The sequence below is a fragment of the Amphibalanus amphitrite genome, unplaced genomic scaffold (assembly GCF_019059575.1).
Source record: "Amphibalanus amphitrite isolate SeventyFive unplaced genomic scaffold, NRLGWU_Aamphi_draft 001653F_arrow, whole genome shotgun sequence".
In the NCBI taxonomy this organism is placed as follows: Eukaryota; Metazoa; Arthropoda; class Thecostraca; order Balanomorpha; family Balanidae; genus Amphibalanus; species Amphibalanus amphitrite.
The window spans coordinates 18,799-43,996 of record NW_024883146.1 but is presented as its reverse complement, the minus strand read 5'-3'; the positions used below and the strand labels follow the sequence as shown (position 1 = coordinate 43,996).

General features: G+C 46.4%; 2 protein-coding genes across 2 annotated transcripts in view; both read right to left on the bottom strand.

The window, feature by feature from the left end:
* LOC122374413 (RNA binding protein fox-1 homolog 2-like) overlaps positions 1 to 14,968 on the bottom strand; it is an 81,046-nt gene extending 66,078 nt beyond the window's left edge. The window contains exon 1 of the mRNA XM_043353145.1: positions 14,678 to 14,968. The gene's annotated coding sequence lies outside the window, so the exon portion shown is untranslated. The remainder of the gene's footprint in view (positions 1 to 14,677) is intronic.
* A 4,025-nt stretch (positions 14,969 to 18,993) lies between these two features.
* Positions 18,994 to 20,055, bottom strand: LOC122374409 (D-arabinitol dehydrogenase 1-like). Its single transcript, XM_043353138.1, has one exon. The coding sequence runs from the start codon at positions 20,053 to 20,055 to the stop codon at positions 18,994 to 18,996; it is 1,062 nt and encodes a 353-aa protein (XP_043209073.1).
* Positions 20,056 to 25,198: the final 5,143 nt, after the last annotated feature.

Here is a 25,198-nt window from a genome sequence, read left to right as displayed (position 1 = left end):
ATATTCTAAACCGTTTCACGGATCAAATTAAAAAGATTGTTTGTTAAAAAAAAATTGTTTGTTAAAAAAAATTGTTAAAATTACAAATTTTTTCGCACCTGCGTGCAGCAGTCTTCCCTAAAAACATAAAAACTGCAGACATGTCACAAGATCAGGATGGGGGTTTGTTGATAGCCCCTGACAAATAGGCATTTGGGCATATCGTCTTTCTGACTTTCGGTCGCCGGCCGGGGTAACTTTTTCAAACATTCTCCATCCATGATTCACACGCAAAAAAAAAACGCGACAGGTTGGTATATGCCCCCCCCCCCCCCTGAGGCGAAAGTTATTAACAGCTTAACGTCATGGGAAACTGCATGCAGTGTGGCATGGACACTGGCCAGCCTGCGAGTCATGTGCACAAGGAATATTTGTGGTGAAATTTTATCTGAGAACAGCTCATAAGCAGTTTCAAAATCTTTTTCTTTTCCAGACACCAAGCACAGCATTCCAACCTACCCACCTTGGACCTAAATCAATTTTTTATGATAGCTTGGCACCTGTGAACTTACATATTTTGCCATTTGTTTGCATTTACATTTTGGTATTCCTCTGCATGTCACAGTTAGCTTTTGGATGGTACTGGTATTTTTTTGTCTTTAGCAGTGATAAACCAGCAAAAAAAGCCAACATTTTCTTTTTTACCCTGAACTTTAAGGCTGTGAAAACCTGATGCATTTTCGAATTCAGCGCATTGGACGCGGGGCCGCGCATGTGAACTTCCTGGCCCCTTTACTGTATATTTATGTCCTTAGGCCTGCATGTAGGTTAGCAAAGAGAGCTGTCGTTTAATTCTCCGGTATTTTCCACGCACAATACACCCAACAAAGCAAAATATCTGGTATTTTACTCACCTTAAATTGCAGCACGCGACTCCCCTTGCACACACGGATCCGGCCGGAACGAAAATGGCGGCGAGGCGGCCTATGATCCATCGGTAAAGAAACGCGTCAAAAACGAGTTTGATAACCGGTCGGCTTTGAGTACGCTTTTTACGCACGATTTGTGATTTCATTTACTCATAACTCATTTCCAGAACTCGCTTTCTACAGATTTAGTGAATGCATGATTCGTGAGTACGATAATTACGCGCAATACATGAGTCAAGGAACTCTTATTTCATGCGTTCGGGGCCGCCTTACTCATGGATGGCAGGTCATTGATTTCTTTGCATGAGTTTTTGTAATGAGTAAACCAGAACTCAGGGCTTGGAAAGCTTCATACACGAGTAAACCAGCGGTTGAAACTCATTAGCGGCTGGTAAAATGACCTTTACTCTCCATATACGAGTAGATTTGTTTTCAGTGTACGGCTAGATTCCTTGCGCAATGCTGTGCCGTTAATTTTTTTTCTATTATAAAGGCATTGTGTTTTATTGTCAAAAGTGAAAAAGCCAGAAATTTTCGTCGATTTCGGATGCCGCGGGGGATATTTACATACAATGTCACCCTGCTGGCCTGGATCCACCAGTAGGGTCAGGTGACCTACCATTTCTTTATCGATATTAAAAAAAAAATCATGGCATCAGAGCTGTGACGAAAAATAAGTGGCCTAAATCCGATGAGAAAACTGGATTTGGGGGTACCCCATGTTTGGCTTCTGAGCCTCTGGTCCCCCAATGAAAATTTCTTAGAGGAGGCCCTGGCGTGGCTCGTAAATTACCGCTTCCGCAATTGGAGGCCCCTAATTGCTTGGAGGCCCCCACTAAATGGAGGCCCCCTTGGACGTTTGGGACCCCAATGGTGATGTCAAAGTTTCACCCATGTCAGCCAGTGTATTATAATAATCGTGTTCCCCTTCACTCAGCAATGAGCTACAACCACAATGAAAATAATTTCTGGCATTTGTGACACCATTTGTTTTTTTTTTTGTTTTTTTTTTGGACTGTGTTTATGGCCTAATAGCATATGTTTAGTGACCGAATCCTCTATTGAATCGAAATATAATGACAAAATATTACTGAGGGTATTGCAGAACCGTGGGATAAGAGGAGGGATACGACATGGGGGGGGGGAGACATTGGACGACGGTTCGACGCCCAACTGTCCCACCACAGAGGCTGAACCCATCTCTGGGTGGGACTGCCCTGTCCCGATCGGGGATGGGACAGACGCTTAGACGGTCACTCTGGAAGGATGTGCTCTTGCACATAGGTGGGCACTGGGCAAGTCCGTTAAATCGCTAATCCGTTAATTAACGGAACTAAATTTAGGGTTAACGATTAACGGACTCGCTAATTTTTTCCACGTGTAACGGATCGTTTTAGTTCCGTTACTTTTCGGCTCCTTTAATCGTTAAAATTTAGTCCGTTAATCCGTTAATCGTTACTTTTATTTCGAAGCAAAAAGTTTACTGTAAAGTTACTGGTGTGTATGAAACCTTCATGCGGCGAAGTTTTTCCTTTCTGGATCTGGCAGCACTTGATTTATTTCAGTTGTGGCTTAATAACAACTATAACACCGACTCTGGCATTCAGTGTGTTGCGGCAATATACGTTGCAAATTGTGATGCACACGCCTGTCATTGGAACGCTGCCTGGCTGAGAGGCGGAGAGAAAAGGTAGAGCTGTTTGTCAGGCGAGCTGAATCGTCGGTAACGCAGGTTGAAATCGGTCGCAACTCGCATCACACATATCATCACCATGTATTATATTTATAAATAGGTATATCTTATCCATGCCGTCACCGAGCACGCGCAATTGTTGGCAGGTCTTCGAGAGCAGAACCGCCCTACGACAAGTGCATGGCGCCTAGCCGTTAGCGTAGGATGGTCGAGTTGTCCTCAGAAAAATGCACAAGCATTTTCATATTGTTTATTACTGTGTAAAATGTTAACGATTAACGGAATAAAGTAACTTTCGTTACTTTTGTTGTGAATTAACGGATTATCGTTTAACGGAACTAACTTTTTAGTTAACGGATTAACGATTAACGAAACTAACTTTTTGATTAACGATGCCCACCTATGCTCTTGCAGGAGATCTGCCTTCACCGACTGCCTGAATAAGGCAACTCTCAGTTCAGGACATGGAAGCGTCATCAAGGATGACTTATGACCATGAACTGGTCCTGAGAATGAAAGGGGCGTATACGAAATAGGGAAACGGGATTGAACTCAATGTTAATTCCATGCATTTTTTCCTTCTCAGTTTCTCCTTGAATTCCAAATTTCCATCTCATCCACGAAATCGGAATTTGCTCCATCTCGGCAAGGTAATTGTGACAATACTTTCCAGCAGACCTGCAATCGGTTCGTTGGCATTGCGAATGCAGAGACAAGAGATATCCTGCATCCATGAAATTAGAAGCCATGAATCCTGGTTACGCTTCACCATCTCCTAATATGCCACCTTCACAGCCCAATTCGTACTAAGGGTTACGCGTCTCGACGCTAGGTGGCAGTACCATCCAGGCAAAAAATCGACGGCGGAGCAAGCTCTGCTAAATAAATGTCGGACTCTTGAAAGTACTTTTGAAAGTCTGGTGGCCTGGCCCCACTATGTTCGAGGGGACAATTCACGACTTCATAGCAAAAACTTTGTTGACCCTGGGAAAAACTGGAAAATAATCTTCAGCAAAAAGCGGAGAGGTGAACTTTGGCCTGACCTACTCAGGTTAGGGACTTCTCCAAGTTCCCTCTGTGTGCAACTATTTATTTATTTATTTATTTATGACCATATTGGAAGTTGGAACTAAAGCCTTTGGCCAGTCCCATCTCATTCGATGGATTGGAAGGAAAGGAAGCTCAGAATAAGCTCTAGCAGACTGTACCAGGGGTACAGTCAGAATAAGCTCTAGCAGACTGTATGTCCATCAAGTTAGCGTCGTATTCGTATTCGTTTTCAGCGTCGAGTTCAAAACATCGCCAAACTATGCCAAACGATAGATCTTGACACGCTGATTCCAAAAATATCACTCATTTTTTCCTAGGTCAAATATTTTGACCTCTAGGGGCAAAAAACCTCTCTGGCTATAAACAACAATAAGGTACTTCTTTATTTACCGTCCGATCGGGCTGAAACTTACACAAAACATGTGCCGCCACACAAGGATGCGTCACAATCAACAAAATCGCCGATCGAGGTCAAAGGTCAAGGTCATATTTGCGAAAAACCGTTATTTTTCGACGGGGTACCAAATAAAAACTTTATTTACCGTCCGATCGGGCTGAAACTTACACAAAACATGTGCCGCCACACAAGGATGCGTCACAATCAACAAAATCGCCGATCGAGGTCAAAGGTCAAGGTCATATTTGCGAAAAACCGTTATTTTTCGACGGGGTACCAAATAAAAACTTTATTTACCGTCCGATCGGGCTGAAACTTACATAAAACATGTGCCGCCACACAAGGATGCGTCACAATCAACAAAATCGCCGATCGAGGTCAAAGGTCAAGGTCATATTTGCGAAAAACCGTTATTTTTCGACGGGGTACCAAATAAAAACTTTATTTACCGTCCGATCGGGCTGAAACTTACACAAAACATGTACCGCCACACAAGGATGCGTCACAATCAACAAAATCACCGATCGAGGTCAAAGGTCAAGGTCATATTTGCGAAAAACCGTTATTTTTCGACGGGGTACCAAATAAAAACTTTATTTACCGTCCGATCGGGCTGAAACTTACACAAAACATGTGCCGCCACACAAGGATGCGTCACAATCAACGAAATTGCCGATCGAGGTCAAAGGTCAAGGTCATATTTGCGAAAAACCGTTATTTTTCGACGGGGTACCAAATAAAAACTTTATTTACCGTCCGATCGGGCTGAAACTTACACAAAACATGTGCCGCCACACAAGGATGCGTCACAATCAACAAAATCGCCGATCGAGGTCAAAGGTCAAGGTCATATTTGCGAGAAACCGTTATTTTTCGACGGGGTACCAAATAAAAACTTTATTTACCGTCCGATCGGGCTGAAACTTACACAAAACATGTGCCGCCACACAAGGATGCGTCACAATCAACAAAATCGCCGATCGAGGTCAAAGGTCAAGGTCATATTTGCGAAAAAACCGTTATTTTTCGACGGGGTACCAAATAAAAACTTTATTTACCGTCCGATCGGGCTGAAACTTACACAAAACATGTGCCGCCACACAAGGATGCGTCACAATCAACAAAATCGCCGATCGAGGTCAAAGGTCAAGGTCATAATTGCGGAAAACCGTTATTTTTCGACGGGGTACCAAATAAAAACTTTATTTACCGTCCGATCGGGCTGAAACTTACACAAAACATGTGCCGCCACACAAGGATGCGTCACAATCAACAAAATCGTCGATCGAGGTCAAAGGTCAAAGTCATATTTGCGAGAAACCGTTATTTTTCGACGGGGTACCAAATACAAACTTTATTTACCGTCCGATCGGGCTGAAACTTACACAAAACATGTGCCGCCACACAAGGATGCGTCACAATCAACAAAATCGTCGATCGAGGTCAAAGGTCAAGGTCATATTTGCGAGAAACCGTTATTTTTCGACGGGGTACCAAATAAAAACTTTATTTACCGTCCGATGGGACTGAAACTTACACAAAACATGTGCCGCCACACAAGGATGCGTCACAATCAACAAAATCGTCGATCGAGGTCAAAGGTCAAGGTCACATTTGCGAAAAACCGTTATTTTTCGACGGGGTACCAAATAAAAACTTTATTTACCGTCCGATCGGGCTGAAACTTACACAAAACATGTGCCGCCACACAAGGATGCGTCACAATCAACAAAATCGCCGATCGAGGTCAAAGGTCAAGGTCATATTTGCGAGAAACCGTTATTTTTCGACGGGGTACCAAATAAAAACTTTATTTACCGTCCGATCGGGCTAAAACTTACACAAAACATGTGCCGCCACACAAGGATGCGTCACAATCAACAAAATCGTCGATCGAGGTCAAAGGTCAAGGTCATATTTGCGAGAAACCGTTATTTTTCGACGGGGTACCAAATACAAACTTTATTTACCGTCCGATCGGGCTGAAACTTACACAAAACATGTGCCGCCACACAAAGATGCGTCACAATCAACAAAATCGTCGATCGAGGTCAAAGGTCAAGGTCATATTTGCGAGAAACCGTTATTTTTCGACGGGGTACCAAATAAAAACTTTATTTACCGTCCGATGGGGCTGAAACTTACACAAAACATGTGCCGCCACACAAGGATGCGTCACAATCAACAAAATCGTCGATCGAGGTCAAAGGTCAAGGTCACATTTGCGAAAAACCGTTATTTTTCGACGGGGTACCAAATAAAAACTTTATTTACCGTCCGATCGGGCTGAAACTTACACAAAACATGTGCCGCCACACAAGGATGCGTCACAATCAACAAAATCGCCGATCGAGGTCAAAGGTCAAGGTCATATTTGCGAAAAACCGTTATTTTTCGACGGGGTACCAAATAAAAACTTTATTTACCGTCCGATCGGGCTGAAACTTACATAAAACATGTGCCGCCACACAAGGATGCGTCACAATCAACAAAATCGCCGATCGAGGTCAAAGGTCAAGGTCATATTTGCGAAAAACCGTTATTTTTCGACGGGGTACCAAATAAAAACTTTATTTACCGTCCGATCGGGCTGAAACTTACACAAAACATGTACCGCCACACAAGGATGCGTCACAATCAACAAAATCGCCGATCGAGGTCAAAGGTCAAGGTCATATTTGCGAAAAACCGTTATTTTTCGACGGGGTACCAAATAAAAACTTTATTTACCGTCCGATCGGGCTGAAACTTACACAAAACATGTGCCGCCACACAAGGATGCGTCACAATCAACAAAATCGCCGATCGAGGTCAAAGGTCAAGGTCATATTTGCGAAAAACCGTTATTTTTCGACGGGGTACCAAATAAAAACTTTATTTACCGTCCGATCGGGCTGAAACTTACACAAAACATGTGCCGCCACACAAGGATGCGTCACAATCAACAAAATCGCCGATCGAGGTCAAAGGTCAAGGTCATATTTGCGAAAAAACCGTTATTTTTCGACGGGGTACCAAATAAAAACTTTATTTACCGTCCGATCGGGCTGAAACTTACACAAAACATGTGCCGCCACACAAGGATGCGTCACAATCAACAAAATCGCCAATCGACGTCAAAGGTCAAGGTCATATTTGCGAAAACCCGTTATTTTTCGACGGGGTACCAAATAAAAACTTTATTTACCGTCCGATCGGGCTGAAACTTACACAAAACATGTGCCGCCACACAAGGATGCGTCGCAATCAACAAAATCGCCGATCGAGGTCAAAGGTCAAGGTCATATTTGCGAAAAACCGTTATTTTTCGACGGGGTACCAAATAAAAACTTTATTTACCGTCCGATCGGGCTGAAACTTACACAAAACATGTGCCGCCACACAAGGATGCGTCGCAATCAACAAAATCGCCGATCGAGGTCAAAGGTCAAGGTCATATTTGCGAAAAACCGTTATTTTTCGACGGGGTACCAAATAAAAACTTTATTTACCGTCCGATCGGGCTGAAACTTACACAAAACATGTGCCGCCACACAAGGATGCGTCACAATCAACAAAATCGCCGATCGAGGTCAAAGGTCAAGGTCATATTTGCGAAAAACCGTTATTTTTCGACGGGGTACCAAATAAAAACTTTATTTACCGTCCGATCGGGCTGAAACTTACACAAAACATGTGCCGTCACACAAGGATGCGTCACAATCAACAAAATCGCCGATCGAGGTCAAAGGTCAAGGTCATATTTGCGAAAAACCGTTATTTTTCGACGGGGTACCAAATAAAAACTTTATTTACCGTCCGATCGGGCTGAAACTTACACAAAACATGCGCCGCCACACAAGGATGCGTCACAATCAACAAAATCGCCGATCGAGGTCAAAGGTCAAGGTCATATTTGCGAGAAACCGTTATTTTTCGACGGGGTACCAAATAAAAACTTTATTTACGGTCCGATCGGGCTGAAACTTACACAAAACATGTGCCGCCACACAAGGATGCGTCACAATCAACAAAATCGTCGATCGAGGTCAAAGGTCAAGGTCATATTTGCGAGAAACCGTTATTTTTCGACGGGGTACCAAATAAAAACTTTATTTACCGTCCGATCGGGCTGAAACTTACACAAAACATGTGCCGCCACACAAGGATGCGTCACAATCAACAAAATCGTCGATCGAGGTCAAAGGTCAAGGTCATATTTGCGAAAAACCGTTATTTTTCGGTTACTTTAACGGTTTTTCGCAAATATGACCTTGACCTTTGACCTCGGTCGGTGATTTTGTTAATTGTGACTCATCCTTGTGTGGCGGCACATGTTTTGTGTAAGTTTCAGCCCGATCGGACGGTAAATAAAGTTTTTATTTGGTACCCCGTCGAAAAATAACGGTTTTTCGCAAATATGACCTTGACCTTTGACCTCGATCGGCGATTTTGTTGATTGTGACGCATCCTTGTGTGGCGGCACATTATTTGTGTAAGTTTCAGCCCGATCGGACGGTAAATAAAGTTTTTATTTGGTACCCCGTCGAAAAATAACGGTTTTTTGCAAATATGACCTTGACCTTTGACCTCGATCGGCGACTTTGTTGATTGTGACGCATCCTTGTGTGGCGGCACATGTTTTGTGTAAGTTTCAGCCCGATCGGACGGTAAATAAAGTTTTTATTCGGTACCCCGTCGAAAAATAACGGTTTTTCGCAAATATGACCTTGACCTTTGACCTCGATCGGCAATTTTGTTGATTGTGACGCATCCTTGTGTGGCGGCACATGTTTTGTGTAAGTTTCAGCCCGATCGGACGGTAAATAAAGTTTTTATTTGGTACCCCGTCGAAAAATAACGGTTTTTCGCAAATATGACCTTGACCTTTGACCTCGATCGGCGATTTTGTTGATTGTGACGCATCCTTGTGTGGCGGCACATGTTTTGTGTACGTTTCAGCCCGATCGGACGGTAAATAAAGTTTTTATTTGGTACCCCGTCGAAAAATAACGGTTTTTCGCAAATATGACCTTGACCTTTGACCTCGATCGGCAATTTTGTTGATTGTGACGCATCCTTGTGTGGCGGCACATGTTTTGTGTAAGTTTCAGCCCGATCGGACGGTAAATAAAGTTTTTATTTGGTACCCCGTCGAAAAATAACGGTTTTTCGCAAATATGACCTTGACCTTTGACCTCGATCGGCGATTTTGTTGATTGTGACGCATCCTTGTGTGGCGGCACATGTTTTGTGTAAGTTTCAGCCCGATCGGACCGTAAATAAAGTTTTTATTTGGTACCCCGTCGAAAAATAACGGTTTTTCGCAAATATGACCTTGACCTTTGACCTCGATCGGCGATTTTGTTGATTGTGACGCATCCTTGTGTGGCGGCACATGTTTTGTGTAAGTTTCAGCCCGATCGGACGGTAAATAAAGTTTTTATTTGGTACCCCGTCGAAAAATAACGGTTTTTCGCAAATATGACCTTGACCTTTGACCTCGATCGGCGATTTTGTTGATTGCGACGCATCCTTGTGTGGCGGCACATGTTTTGTGTAAGTTTCAGCCCGATCGGACGGTAAATAAAGTTTTTATTTGGTACCCCGTCGAAAAATAACGGTTTTTCGCAAATATGACCTTGACCTTTGACCTCGATCGGCGATTTTGTTGATTGTGACGCATCCTTGTGTGGCGGCACATGTTTTATGTACGTTTCAGCCCGATCGGACGGTAAATAAAGTTTTTATTTGGTACCCCGTCGAAAAATAACGGTTTTTCGCAAATATGACCTTGACCTTTGACCTCGATCGGCGATTTTGTTGATTGTGACGCATCCTTGTGTGGCGGCACATGTTTTGTGTAAGTTTCAGCCCGATCGGACGGTAAATAAAGTTTTTATTTGGTACCCCGTCGAAAAATAACGGTTTTTCGCAAATATGACCTTGACCTTTGACCTCGATCGGCGATTTTATTGATTGTGACGCATCCTTGTGTGGCGGCACATGTTTTGTGTAAGTTTCAGCCAGATCGGACGGTAAATAAAGTTTTTATTTGGTACCCCGTCGAAAAATAACGGTTTTTCGCAAATATGACCTTGACCTTTGACCTCGATCGGCGATTTTGTTGATTGTGACGCATCCTTGTGTGGCGGCACATGTTTTGTGTAAGTTTCAGCCCGATCGGACGGTAAATAAAGTTTTTATTTGGTACCCCGTCGAAAAATAACGGTTTCTCGCAAATATGACCTTGACCTTTGACCTCGATCGACGATTTTGTTGATTGTGACGCATCCTTGTGTGACGGCACATGTTTTGTGTAAGTTTCAGCCCGATCGGACGGTAAATAAAGTTTTTATTTGGTACCCCGTCGAAAAATAACGGTTTCTCGCAAATATGACCTTGACCTTTGACCTCGATCGGCGATTTTGTTGATTGTGACGCATCCTTGTGTGGCGGCGCATGTTTTGTGTAAGTTTCAGCCCGATCGGACGGTAAATAAAGTTTTTATTTGGTACCCCGTCGAAAAATAACGGTTTCTCGCAAATATGACCTTGACCTTTGACCTCGATCGGCGATTTTGTTGATTGTGACGCATCCTTGTGTGACGGCACATGTTTTGTGTAAGTTTCAGCCCGATCGGACGGTAAATAAAGTTTTTATTTGGTACCCCGTCGAAAAATAACGGTTTTTCGCAAATATGACCTTGACCTTTGACCTCGATCGGCGATTTTGTTGATTGTGACGCATCCTTGTGTGGCGGCACATGTTTTGTGTAAGTTTCAGCCCGATCGGACGGTAAATAAAGTTTTTATTTGGTACCCCGTTAAAAAATAACGGTTTTTCGCAAATATGACCTTGACCTTTGACCTCGATCGGCGATTTTGTTGATTGTGACGCATCCTTGTGTGGCGGCACATGTTTTGTGTACGTTTCAGCCCGATCGGACGGTAAATAAAGTTTTTATTTGGTACCCCGTCGAAAAATAACGGTTTTTCGCAAATATGACCTTGACCTTTGACCTCGATCGGCGATTTTGTTGATTGTGACGCATCCTTGTGTGGCGGCACATGTTTTGTGTAAGTTTCAGCCCGATCGGACGGTAAATAAAGTTTTTATTTGGTACCCCGTCGAAAAATAACGGTTTTTCGCAAATATGACCTTGACCTTTGACGTCGATTGGCGATTTTGTTGATTGTGACGCATCCTTGTGTGGCGGCACATGTTTTGTGTAAGTTTCAGCCCGATCGGACGGTAAATAAAGTTTTTATTTGGTACCCCGTCGAAAAATAACGGTTTTTCGCAAATATGACCTTGACCTTTGACCTCGATCGGCGATTTTGTTGATTATGACGCATCCTTGTGTGGCGGCACATGTTTTGTGTAAGTTTCAGCCCGATCGGACGGTAAATAAAGTTTTCATTTGGTACCCCGTCGAAAAATAACGGTTTTTCGCAAATATGACCTTGACCTTTGACCTCGATCGGCGATTTTGTTAATTGTGACGCATCCTTGTGTGGCGGCACATGTTTTGTGTAAGTTTCAGCCCGATCGGACGGTAAATAAAGTTTTATTTGGTACCCCGTCGAAAAATAACGGTTTTTCGCAAATATGACCTTGACCTTTGACCTCGATCGGCGATTTTGTTGATTGTGACGCATCCTTGTGTGGCGGCACATGTCTTATGTAAGTTTCAGCCCGATCGGACGGTAAATAAAGTTTTTATTTGGTACCCCGTCGAAAAATAACGGTTTTTCGCAAATATGACCTTGACCTTTGACCTCGATCGGCGATTTTGTTGATTGTGACGCATCCTTGTGTGGCGGCACATGTTTTGTGTAAGTTTCAGCCCGATCGGACGGTAAATAAAGTTTTTATTTGGTACCCCGTCGAAAAATAACGGTTTTTCGCAAATATGACCTTGACCTTTGACCTCGATCGGCGATTTTGTTGATTGTGACGCATCCTTGTGTGGCGGCACATGTTTTGTGTACGTTTCAGCCCGATCGGACGGTAAATAAAGTTTTTATTTGGTACCCCGTCGAAAAATAACGGTTTTTCGCAAATATGACCTTGACCTTTGACCTCGATCGGCGATTTTGTTGATTGTGACGCATCCTTGTGTGGCGGCACATGTTTTGTGTAAGTTTCAGCCCGATCGGACGGTAAATAAAGTTTTTATTTGGTACCCCGTCGAAAAATAACGGTTTTTCGCAAATATGAACTTGACCTTTGACCTCGATCGGCGATTTTGTTGATTGTGACGCATCCTTGTGTAGCGGCACATGTTTTGTGTAAGTTTCAGCCCGATCGGACGGTAAATAAAGTTTTTATTTGGTACCCCGTCGAAAAATAACGGTTTTTCGCAAATATGACCTTGACCTTTGACCTCGATCGGCGATTTTGTTGATTGTGACGCATCCTTGTGTGGCGGCACATGTTTTGTGTAAGTTTCAGCCCGATCGGACGGTAAATAAAGTTTTTATTTGGTACCCCGTCGAAAAAATAACGGTTTTTCGCAAATATGACCTTGACCTTTGACCTCGATCGGCGATTTTGTTGATTGTGACGCATCCTTGTGTGGCGGCACATGTTTTGTGTACGTTTCAGCCCGATCGGACGGTAAATAAAGTTTTTATTTGGTACCCCGTCGAAAAATAACGGTTTTTCGCAAATATGACCTTGACCTTTGACCTCGATCGGCGATTTTGTTGATTGTGACGCATCCTTGTGTGGCGGCACATGTTTTGTGTAAGTTTCAGCCCGATCGGACGGTAAATAAAGTTTTTATTTGGTACCCCGTCGAAAAATAACGGTTTTTCGCAAATATGACCTTGACCTTTGACCTCGATTGGCGATTTTGTTGATTGTGACGCTCCCTTGTGTGGCGGCACATGTTTTGTGTAAGTTTCAGCCCGATCGGACGGTAAATAAAGTTTTTATTTGGTACCCCGTCGAAAAATAACGGTTTTTCGCAAATATGACCTTGACCTTTGACCTCGATCGGCGACTTTGTTGATTGTGACGCATCCTTGTGTGGCGGCACATGTTTTGTGTAAGTTTCAGCCCGATCGGACGGTAAATAAAGTTTTTATTTGGTACCCCGTCGAAAAATAACGGTTTTTCGCAAATATGACCTTGACCTTTGACCTCGATCGGCGATTTTGTTGATTGTGACGCATCCTTGGTGTGGCGGCACATGTTTTGTGTAAGTTTCAGCCCGATCGGACGGTAAATAAAGTTTTTATTTGGTACCCCGTCGAAAAATAACGGTTTTTCGCAAATATGACCTTGACCTTTGACCTCGATCGGCGATTTTGTTGATTGTGACGCATCCTTGTGTGGCGGCACATGTTTTGTGTAAGTTTCAGCCCGATCGGACGGTAAATAAAGAAGTACCTTATTGTTGTTTATAGCCAGAGTGGTTTTTTGCCCCTAGAGGTCAAAATATTTGACCTAGGAAAAAATGAGTGATATTTTTGGAATCAGCGTGTCAAGATCTATCGTTTGGCATAGTTTGGCGATGTTTTGAACTCGACGCTGAAAACGAATACGAATACGACGCTAACTTGATGGACATGCAGACTGTTGAGTCCACTGGCCGGGGGCGCACACTTAGCAGCGCCGATCGGCCATCGCTAGCCAAAGGCCGCGGGGTGCCAGTATACTCGTAGAGGGACAACATCATAGGTATCTTGGGGACAATCCCACCAGCTTGCAGGGATACCAGAAGCCGTAAGGAACGCCAAGCCAGGCTGCAGTGTTGTGTCTTGTGAGCGCCCGTCGACTTCTCGTACAGAGAATGACTGTAGGTAGGTGCTGTGGCGGCAACGGAATATGCAATTTGGCGGTTACCCAGACACTTCAGACTTCAAAGTGATTACATGGTAGACATCAGTATCGCACTAATAAGTCTGATATGAGCATTACCATGGCCACTTTAAACCCTCACTGGCACAGGGGTTGATGCAACCCCCCCCCCCCCTCAAAGGTTTTTCGCAAATAACTCGCGTAAAAGCAGCCAATCGCGACGAAACTTTCAGTACCCTCGCGTTCATCAATTTTACACCTACCCTGCAAATTTCATGACCCTGACCCAAATGACCTCTGACCTGTAACCCATAGACCATGTTTGGCCGGAATCGCGATTCCGCGTATGTCGGCTCGCATTAGCCGCGCGTTTGCGTTTTTTTCGTGGTTTCAAGCGTTCAAAATTCAAATATGTGATTTGATGTCACTTCCATTCATTAGGGTGGATGTCAAGGTCACCTGAAGGCTGAAGGTCAGGTCAGTTCATTGACCTTTGGTGACCTCGGTTCACTTTTTCGAGTTGTACATGTTTCTAGGCTAGTTTTTGGAGCAGAATTCGAATTTAGCAACCATTTGAACATTTACGAAGTAGTTTTGGTGCCTTCGTAACATGTTACGAAGCTGTCAGAGGCGGTTGACACGTACTACGAATGCCCATCACAACCCTTTCCGATTGACCTGACCTGACCTGACCCGACCTGGTCTAAATGCTAAATGTATTTAGGGCCTTGACCGATACCACGTCAACCACCACCCCTACCCCCCCCCCCCGTCCCCAAGGACGCCAGCGGCCGGCGGAGCTCTATCGGGGGAGGAAGAAACAAGCGGTTCAGGACTAACCTGTCGATGAATCGATAACCGACTCCAAAAAGTGCCGTCTTCCCGTGTCCTTCCAGACAACCGCCAAATTCGTGGAAACTCGGCTTCTGCCTACGAATGGCGCCAGCGCTCCACGTGGGAGTCTATTCCACCACTAAAACACTGATAAATCGTGACACTGGATGAGGAAATTCGCATTCAAGCACCGCCGCTGGATCACCGAGATGCGATTTCACTCTGACACGGCAGCGAAAGCGAAATTCAACACTTATTCAACGTAAACAAAACAACAGTTATTCCTGTCTCCCGCGCGCGTCGATCTCGTGTGGCGCGCGAGAGGCGCAGTCAGCTGGCTACGCAGGTAAACAGCGCGGCAGTAGCGGTGCTAGTATCGCGTGCATTGGACGGCAGAATTTGCAGAGGCGAGTCCAGGTACAACTACAGGGGAGGTCAGAATATTACCTTGGCATTGTGGAAGGGAACTTTTTTTGTAGTTCAAGTTTAAAGTAAACTTCTTCATCATGTGATCATTTACATACTGCCCAAATCACAGCCCTACATACACAAGCACCAGGTGGTAAAAGATGTTTTCAAAAGTACCCAACAGAGGCGCTGTTACGGTACAATAGGTGTCGCTGTGGTCGGGATAAACTGGCATTCCGGCATCCCAGTCAGTAAAGTGGTAAGTAATTTTCTACAGCTAAGGCTGATTGACTCGTCACTGTTTATAACATAATACGTCCTAAGTAAAGGACACATCCACCCTACAATGATCACTCCGTGGGTGCAGACAGGAGCCTGGAGCCATACGGTTGCCGGTGAGCTGTGGGCACCTACCGGACAATAGGTGCGTAGGTACGGCTCTCGCGAGACTAAGCGGTAGGTTTTGCACTTTTACATTTCCGGTAATATCTCAGAAACTAATCGATCTACGATGAAGCCATTTTATACGATCATGGCCGGCTTGTGAACGAACAAATCGATCGCATCTTCAACACTTAACAGCTTAAGACGACGAAGATATAGCCTGTATACTAAATTTCGTAGGTGCAAAACCTGCCGCTAAAACCCGCGAGACTTGTATAGGTCTCGCCTTGAGGTTTGTACCCTTTCTCGAGGTTCTCGAGGGAGTTCGGCGTGAAAGCTGCCGGATTTTGCTGTAGCGTAGAAAACAGCTTTGCCGTCCCGTCGTCGAACTGGGCTGATACCAGAAGTTGCGTGTACTCCTCCTGCAGGTAACGCAGGTGTGCCAGGCTGACAGCCGATACCTGGTTGAGCGCCGCGTCCTCCGGATCGCAGGCGGTCAGGAGCTTGAGTACCGTCTCCACTCTCCTGATAGCGCGCCGACTTCTGTATGATGTTGAATCTCGGCAGGTCTGCCCTGCTGATGCCCGCACGACTGTCGCCAACCAACAGGTCTGGCGGTAGCTTCACCTTGGCGACGCTGTCGCGAATGGCCCGAAATTCGGCCTGCACTTCGCTGAATGAACCCAGCACGGCACTTGGCATCACTTGATGCTGCTGCTCGTCAGGGACGACCTGTCGACGACCGACATTGTCGTCTTTATCGCTTTGCTCTGTGCACTGAGAAGCACTTAGCTGTTTCGAGATCTTCTCGACGAGACCCTCGAGCCGGTCAAACCTCTCTGTGACAGAGGCCACCTGACACTTGAGCTCCTCCACTTCCGCCATCCGCACGGATTGGCTCGTAGCCGCCTCGAATACCGGCGACTACTCACTGCTCACTGCGGACGTGACTCGGCGGAGCACGCGCCCAGACTGACCCGGCGAGCGGTCGGGTCACCGCCGCTCGCCGTGCCAGCGCCACCCGTGGCGGGCGCCGCAACTACGGTTTGTACCTACATTTCCATGCATAATGCATATGTCCGTCAAGACACAAGACAGGCCACATTCAGCTCGGGATCATCGCACGTTCTCTCAGGCAGCCACGATAGCTCTCTGTAAACGGAACCAATGTCCGGAGAAGTTTCCGGTGTTCCAAACATCTTCTAATACATGGTACACCATCAGGGGCCAGTTAGTGGGGTGCCCGCACAATGCCGTGAGGGGTCCAAATATGCACTTCCGCGTGTGGAGGGTTCACTTATTTATGGGAGCGATTGCCGTGGTTCAATGTTATGCGTCGAAATCGGCCGAACATGACGTCACTATGACGTCATTTCCGGCCGACCTATCGTAGCTACGAAGTTCATATTTTGACACAAGGTGTGAAATTGATGCAGCCGAAGGTACTGAAAGTTTGGCGTTGATATGTCAAGCGGTTTGGAAGTTATTGCAGAAAAACGGGAGGGGGGCTATGAATAGCCCCCTCTCCAGTGCAGTGGGCGCGGGTTAAGTCCCTCATCCCTCTCTCTCTCTCTCTCTCTCTCTCTCTCTCTCTCTCTCTCTCTCTCTCTCTCTCTCTCTCTCTCCCCTCCTCCTCACCTCTCTCCACAATTCCCTCCCGCTCTGCTCTCAGTCAGATTCCTATTCCCCATGAGAACACAACCGACACACTATGACCAATGACTGTCCTGGGACCCGGACGGACCATCCCACAGTCCAACCGGGACCAAAGAGGACCATATCGGACCACGACGGACCACTTATCGGTCCACCACTTCTCGGTTCTTGCCCCGTCGCTGGAGCACAGGGCAGGAGCTGTGCTCCAGCGACACGGTCGTGTTGCCAGATCAATAGCCGGTGTCGGCTCGTCTGGCAACACTGGCCACCCATCGACCCTGCCATTGGCCGCTCTCAACGACGGCCGAGTGGTCACGCGCCGGATAGAGAGGGGCAGGGAGAGAGAGGGAGGGAGAGGGAGGGAGAGAGATGTGTAGAGGGAGGGTGAAGGAGAGGGAGAGGAAGGGAGGGAGGGAGGGAGAGAGAGAGAGAGAGAGAGAGAGAGAGAGAGAGAGAGAGAGAGAGAGAGAGAGAGAGAGAGAGAGAGAGGAGCTGATTGCTGAAGTAAACCGTTGGGAACTAAATGAGCATGAAGTATGTCGGTGACACAAAGCGAACTGTGACCCTCCCTGCCTCCACAAAACATCAATTCAACGGTAAGTTTCACTGTCATTTGTGCGTAACGTACCTAACTAATGCATACATATCTTTCGAAATTCCAAAACATAACGTTAACTCATGAGTTTTCCCCCATATTCATGGCATAGTACATGGATAGGTATGAGTTTTCCCATGTTGCCTTGCAATAAAAGTGGCCGACGGTCTTAGTTAGGAGTTAGGACGGCCGGTTTCTTTTGCGCTGCGTAGTTAGGCCGCCGCCCTCCTCGCGAGGCTATTAAGGTAAGTTGAGGCCACTTAAAAAAAGACACAAAGCGAAGGTTCGGTTAGCCGCTTTACACCCTTCGAATCGAAGAAATGCATTTCTTCCCATGGAGAAGGCTCCCGGACCATAGACCGGCTCGACGCCGAGTAGTACGGTCCACATTACACACAGTTCACCAGCGTCTAGCTGCCCAAGGTAACTATGGAGAGAGCCGATGTGGACATTTTCTGCCGCAGTCCGGCAGCCCACCTTCTACGGTGACGAAGGGAAGCAGCCGATGCGACTATATGCAGTATGGACTTTAGGGCTTCTGTTCGCAAGGAAAACGCGAGAGATTTATCCTCCGACCAGCCGGTCCCCATCGAGCACTTGGTTCATCCGTCTCTAAAACGAGCTGTGGTACAGCACCACGGGGCTCCAGTGATGACTGGTTCGATTGGGCCAGCTCTGAACGGCTCCAGTCTTCATCAGTCGCGGCATGATTGACTATCAGCGGAGATTAACTGACGTCTAATTACAGATGGCGCAGCTGGGACCGCCAGACGGCCGAGACTGCCAAGTCCGAGATCGTCTAAAGGCTGTGCCTCAACTTGGGGAAAATGGTACGTCCAAAAATGAGTTTCGGATTTCATCGGTTGAAAAACAAATAGAGCGATGAGGTCCGTCCTGTTCAGCTCATCTAATTTGGCGTTATTTCGTTTGTATGACCACCGCCAAACACATTTATCTCGTCGAAATAGATGATAATCGAATGCAAACAATTTTGTCTCTAAGGTACCTAATTAGTGTCTTATCATTACACTTACCTGCAATAGTTATTAGCCAGGTAGCTTAGTGAAGTAGCTTCTGTTGGATATTTCTGATCAGCTCGAAATGCTTTATCTAAACATTTTTGAAAATTTTGCGAGAACAATTAATTTAGCTGATCCACTAGCTTAAAATGAAACTTAAATATTAGGTATATGCATTTATATTTGCATTTTCCATGCAGTAAACGTAAAAAGAAACAGCGATATTGACCAAAAGTGTATTTTCCGAAATCCGAACAAGATCACTCCGAAAACTTGAAGACAGCCTTGGAGATGACACCACTTGCCAACGAGCTGAGAGCTTTTTCGTAGTCTTTCAGATCGAACGTCTGAATAGCCAGCTTATCGTACGCGAGATAGCGCGCCCCCATCGCAGCCGTCAGCGCGGTAGCCTTAGGATAACAGAACGGATTGGTCAGAGTACCGAGAATCATCAGTTCTTTGTGGAACATTTGATTTGGCGCGATGCTAATTCTGGCCGTTGGTGGGGCAACACCGAAAATGCAGAGACGTCCGCCCTTTCTGAGCCACTGGAACGCCTCCTCGACTGCGGGCGCGTAGCCGGAACAGTCGACCACGTAGTCCAGGCCGTAGGCGTCCAGGTTTTCCGCCGCCTTGGCCATCATCTCGCGGGTCTGGTCGGGTGCCATCGCCTTGTAGCCCAGCTCGAGCACGTCGATGCGCGCCCTGCGCTCGTTTGAAGGCTCTGAGATGATGACGTTCTTGTGGCCGTGCAGGTGGAAGATGCAGGCGTACAAGATACCGATGATGCCGGCGCCGATGATGAGAACGTTGGCGTCGTGCGGCACCATGCCGATGCGGTCGACGCCGTGCTGGATGGTGGAGAGAGTCTCCACCAGACAGGCCAGGTCCAGACCGAGACCCATCGATTCGGGCACCACGTGCACCTGCTGAGCAGGTGCCAGGCAGTACTCTGCCCAGCCGCCATCACGGAAAAATCCCAGCGCGTTCTTGGGCCCCTCGTGGAGGCAGTACTGCGGATTTCCACCGGCGCAGTAGCGACACTTGTAGCAGCCGCGGTACGGATCCACCGTGACTTTGTCTCCAACTTTGAGTGTCTTCACATCGGCTCCAATTTCAGACACCACTCCGCATATCTCGTGGCCAAGAGTGACGTCATGCTCGGCAGTTGGATAGTTGGCCTTGATAGCGTGCAAATCAGTACCGCAAATACCGCAGTAGACCACCTTGACAAGGACATCGTCACCTTTTTCTACCTTCGGAATGGGAATCTCCTTCAATTTGAGCGTCTTCGTGGGACGGTTGAATTGCAGAGCTTTCATTGTCTTACTCATACTTGCTGATTTTAATAGGAAACGGCGTTAAACAATTTTTATTCGATACACAACGGAATTTAACGTAACAACACTTCCAATTTACCCGTTGTGGAAAAAGATATTGTTGAAAAATATTAGTATGAAGAAATTCACGCGCCGATTTGCTAAATTCTAGCATGCGAAGATGGAAAGCACGCCTCCACTGGGAAGCTTCAAAATTTGCGTGCCTTCATTGGCAAGAAATTGCAAATGAAAATATGACAGAGTACAAATTTGCAGTATTTCCAGAGTCAACAAAAAATACAAACAAGTTAATAGCTCATTCAATTTTTTAATAGATGTAAGCATTAGCAGGCTTAGGCTTCAGCCGAGAACGTCCTAAATTTGCGTTAATTTCCAAATGTCTACAAATATTGATAATTTTGCTGTGCCTCATTTTGGCTATAGAGTTCTTAACTAGCAAAAATCAAACACGATAGGTCTGCATCGCAATTAACTTCTCCAGGAAACAGCAGCTCCTGATAACCCAAGCTGCAACATAGCTTCAGCTCCCCGCAGGAGGCTTCAACACTGTGTTTCCATTTTGCAATAACTTCAGCTGGCAGCTCATCCAACCAAACAAAGTGAAGCCGATTCAGCCGTCGATCCAACAGGCGAGTCCATCAGTTACCGAGCGCTCCGACTCAGCGCTGAGAGATCAGATTAGCGATTCTCTACGATCGTTCATCAAGAACACCTGCCGTAGTTGTGTGCTTGATTGATTGCCCTCGTGCTGGAAAGTGCCTCCGAGCAGCTTATTCGAAACCCCATCGGAGCTCGCAAATGGGATCGGTTCAGGGTCGAGGTCAAACATATGACTATACATCACGTCTGATGCTTATGTTGGTTGGTTGATATCTCAAAGCAATGTCTTTTTTTTTTGCTCCTCTGCTGAATAACGAGCCTATCACATCACAATATCTCAACCTACGAATACGATAACGTCACCTATGACATTGAATGCCTATGCGCAGAAACCAACAAAATGCAATGAAGTTGCAATGCTTACCCAAATACAAAATTCTTAAAGTGTACTGTTTCCACCGATTTGTTTTCTAAGCTATCTGCGTAGCGGCACCAGTATATTTTCAAGCGGTCTTCGTCAGTTATATATTCCGGTGAGGCGTTTCAACAGTAGATTTCACTGCTTCGGCTCGCTGGCAATTTAACCCTCGCCCGTAAACGGCGATCTGCCACCTTCGCCCATGCAGGGGGGGGGGGGTTGGTGCGACCCCCCCCCCCCCTTGGCGTTTGAAAACGGAGCGTCGTAGAGCTTAGCGGAAAAGACCAACGGATTGCTCTCGCCGAGATCTCGCGATTGGTGGTATATTTTTTGGTCCTAGGTCAACATTTGACCTACTTTTGACCGGTCAAAGGTCAAATTTTCGGAAAAATAGACTTTTTTCAACTTTCGGCGGCGATTGCGGCAAAACGGTGGGAGATATCGACTTGAAACCTTCACTATCGTGTTCCTTGATCAATTTTCTATCGTTTGGTATGTATTTCGTTTCCCTAGCTCTAAAAATGGCGCGTTGGGAGCGCCGGAAGTCGGCAAGGTCACAGTCGGCGGCAGAAATTCGAAAAATCAAAATTTAAATTTTTGAAATCTGATTGTATTTTTGGATTTGGGAGGTCCATTTGCTCCCTATAGAAGCTAATATTGCTGCATATTCCCATTGAGGTGACAAGAATTAGCAAAATAGTGGTTCGGGCGCTTTTCAAAAATAGTACCGGACGCTGTTCCTCTTATGACGTCATAGCTCCGTGACCTGACCTGACCCGGTCAAGTTTCTTATACCATATGATAGCCAATACTTGCCCCAACATGCATGGGAAGTTTCATCACGATCCATCAACCGATGTCCGTACCACCGGCAGGAAACCTCTGGCGTTGGCACTCAGTTTGTGAAAATCCGGCCGGAGGCTGTTCCCTTTGTGACGTCATAACTCCGTGACCTGACATGACCCGGTCAAATTTTTTTTTATCAAAAGATGCGCAAGGTTTGCCCCATAAGGTACCCAAAATTTGGCGGCGCTGCGCGCCGCCGTTTTTGCACTATTTCCGAAAAACCTCAGGGGGGGGTTGCACCAACCCCCCCTACATGGGCGAGGGTTAAAGCAGACACGAAGGAACACATATTCATTAGTACCAACTGTCCATGCAGTTATGTAAGACTAGGAATACATTTCAGAGACTCCCTCATACATAGCGGGGCTGGATGATGTTAAGATAGGCCGGATGAATTTAAGACGGATAAATGCCCATTCCATTGAAGAAACAGAGCTGGTGATTGAAGAAACAGAGAAGAAACAGAGCTGGAGATATTGCTCACCATAACTGGTGAGCAATAGGTAACCGTCTCCGTGAGTCATTCTATTCAATTAATTTTATCTCTGAGGCCGGTCAAACCCGTAGGATGCACTGGTACGTAATTTATTCTCACATCCTGCGTAAGTTATTTTCATATCCCATCAAGACAATGCGTCAATATATTTCATTTCTAAGCCCTGACCCTCAATCCTGAGGTACTCAATAGCAAATTCATTGCCCCTAATAAACAGTATCTTGCCTCATTTCCCTGCCCACTGACATCCACACCGAAACGCGACCCGACGGTCTCGCCTTCCGCGGCGCGGTGGCGCCGACGGGCGGCGGACGTCCGATGACGTCACCGTGCCAGGTGGGTGTGACGTCACCGTCGGCACCGACAGCCGGCGGGTGCCGCCGCAGGCGTCAGTTGGTCTGCGGCGGCAGCGCCGGCGGTGGGGGCGACGCAGCCGGCGGCGGACGGCGGACGGCCGAGGCCGACCTCTACGACGCCACAGCGCACGGCTTATTCTACCCCAACGAGAACAGGTGAGTTTCCGGAGGGAAAAGGGCCCCTCGTGGTGATGGCGTGTTGTTGCAGTCCTGAGATCAGAAACGATGGTGGTGGAGTGAAAGCTCGAGACTGCGCGCCTTTTGGTCGATTAGAATCCGAGAAGTTGATAGGAATATAAAACGATCTCTTACAGCGTGAAAATGTGCTGCCAGCCAAATGGTGTTTTTCTCCAGCTCAGCCATCACAAACAGAATACAACTACGCGTAATAAAACCGTACCCCGGTCGTCTGTTCCCTGCCCCGGCTCTGTTTGCTGCGGTAAAAGATGATTCATCCATTGCAAGCCGCATGTTTATAGTACCAGCTTGTCGCCGACAAGGCATATACGGTGCCAAAATAACGTGTCCTATCTAAAGCTTCACAGCGAAGCTTTCGCTCATGAGGCATCAGTATGAAAGATATCATGTTTACGACCCTCGTCCACTGGTTGACTTCCAACGATAGTGAGAAGGGAAACTTTGCGTTGAAAATAAAAATCACTCCCTTTTTAAGACTGCAACAGCTAATTTCAGGCAGGTGAATAATAGTCGAACTGGTGTGGTGCCGTTATCATATCAGGCGAAGCTAGGACCGTCTCAAATTACCCTGCTTTCAGTGAGACCACCAGTCCATGAGTTATGAATACAAACGGATCGCTACACTGGACTATCTCCTGGACAAAAAGATCAAAGAGCCGTAGTGCACGTCGTATGATCGTATCCCACGTAACATATCATAACTCATGTGTGATAACCCTCCCATCATAACTCATATATCAAAGTATTGCAGCATTGCATCATGTTTAAACCAGGCTATGGGATTTCCTTTGCATGATTCTCCAAAAAGGAACAATTTGGTTCAGTTTAACTACTTGTTCTCCCTACAAATTACAAATGAACCTGATTGAGAGGTCCTTGTGACAGGCAGAAGGGCATGTCGTTGAGCCTAAACCAGTTCCTTTTTAGCACAAAATTTGCATCACTTTCCGCACATCACCGATCATTTATATAGCAAACGGGCGGCCGGGGGTGTCAGATTTAGCACCGCGGGGGTGTTATGTTTAGCACCGCGGGGTGTCAGATTTAGCCCCGCGGGGTGTCATATTTAGCACCGCGGCGGTGCAGGATGACACGGACTAGGCGCCGGTCATAAAACTGAAGACACTATCGGTCACGGTAGCTGTGGCGGACATCTAGGGGGAACAGTCGGCTAGGGCGGAGGGGGGGGGGGGTCGGTTATGGAGACAGGTCAGCTAAAGGGGGGGGCAAAGGGGAGGGGCGTGTCGACAAGGGATGTGCTGACTGGGGGAAGGAGGACAGTTCAGCTATAGAGGAACAGGTCGGCTAAGGGAGGGCGCGCAGGTCCAGGTCAGCCAGCGGAGTGGGACAGGTCGCCATAGAGAGGCGATAGGCTGACTAAGGGGAGGGGGAAGAAGTTGGCTGTGGTGGCCTCACTGAACCCAATACACCCTCCCATTCATCTACATATGTATACACACAGCTGTGGCACATATGTATACACACAGCTGTGGCAAGGACTGAGTATAATGCAGAGGTGGAACTTTTTGTTTTTCATTGGGGTTGTAGTTTGCCGGAGCCCAGGGTATACCCCACCAAAACCCGAAAAGTCCCCGGATTTGGCCCACTATTTTTCGGGAGGGGCCCACATTTTCATTTACAAAAAAAAAATAAAAAAGTGGTCCATCTCCAGGGAGAGACGGCTGACCCTGTCGTCCCTCCATTGGCTATGTGCCTGGTTGTAGGTACTCGGGTATCGCCAGTCGCCACCATGGTCGTGGCCATAGGCGGCGGAACGGGGAGGGCACCGGGGAACCGTGCCCCCTTTGATTTTGGCATTTTAACATTAGCCCTATGGGCGTTGCATGGAAAGAATGGGATCAAAAGTCGACAGTGCCCCCCTTAATTGAGGGTGTTCCGCCGCTAGGTACTGGTCGTGGCGATTCGGAAACGGTAGGTAAACGCCCAAAATCACAGTCCCTATGAATACTTGTTTCTTTCCACATTTGACACAAACATTACTCAGTATTGGAGCACGGCTCTTTCCCTACGAGTAACAATTTAAGCCACTCTCGTGGCAATTGACAACGAAGACCTAAACAGGAATACGTTATTTTTAGACTAAAAAACTTAAAACGAGTCCATCTTTGTATATTAATGCCACTGTCGTCTGGAATACGTCTATTACGGAAACGGGTAGTATAAACCGGAATAGTGACTGATCAGACATGA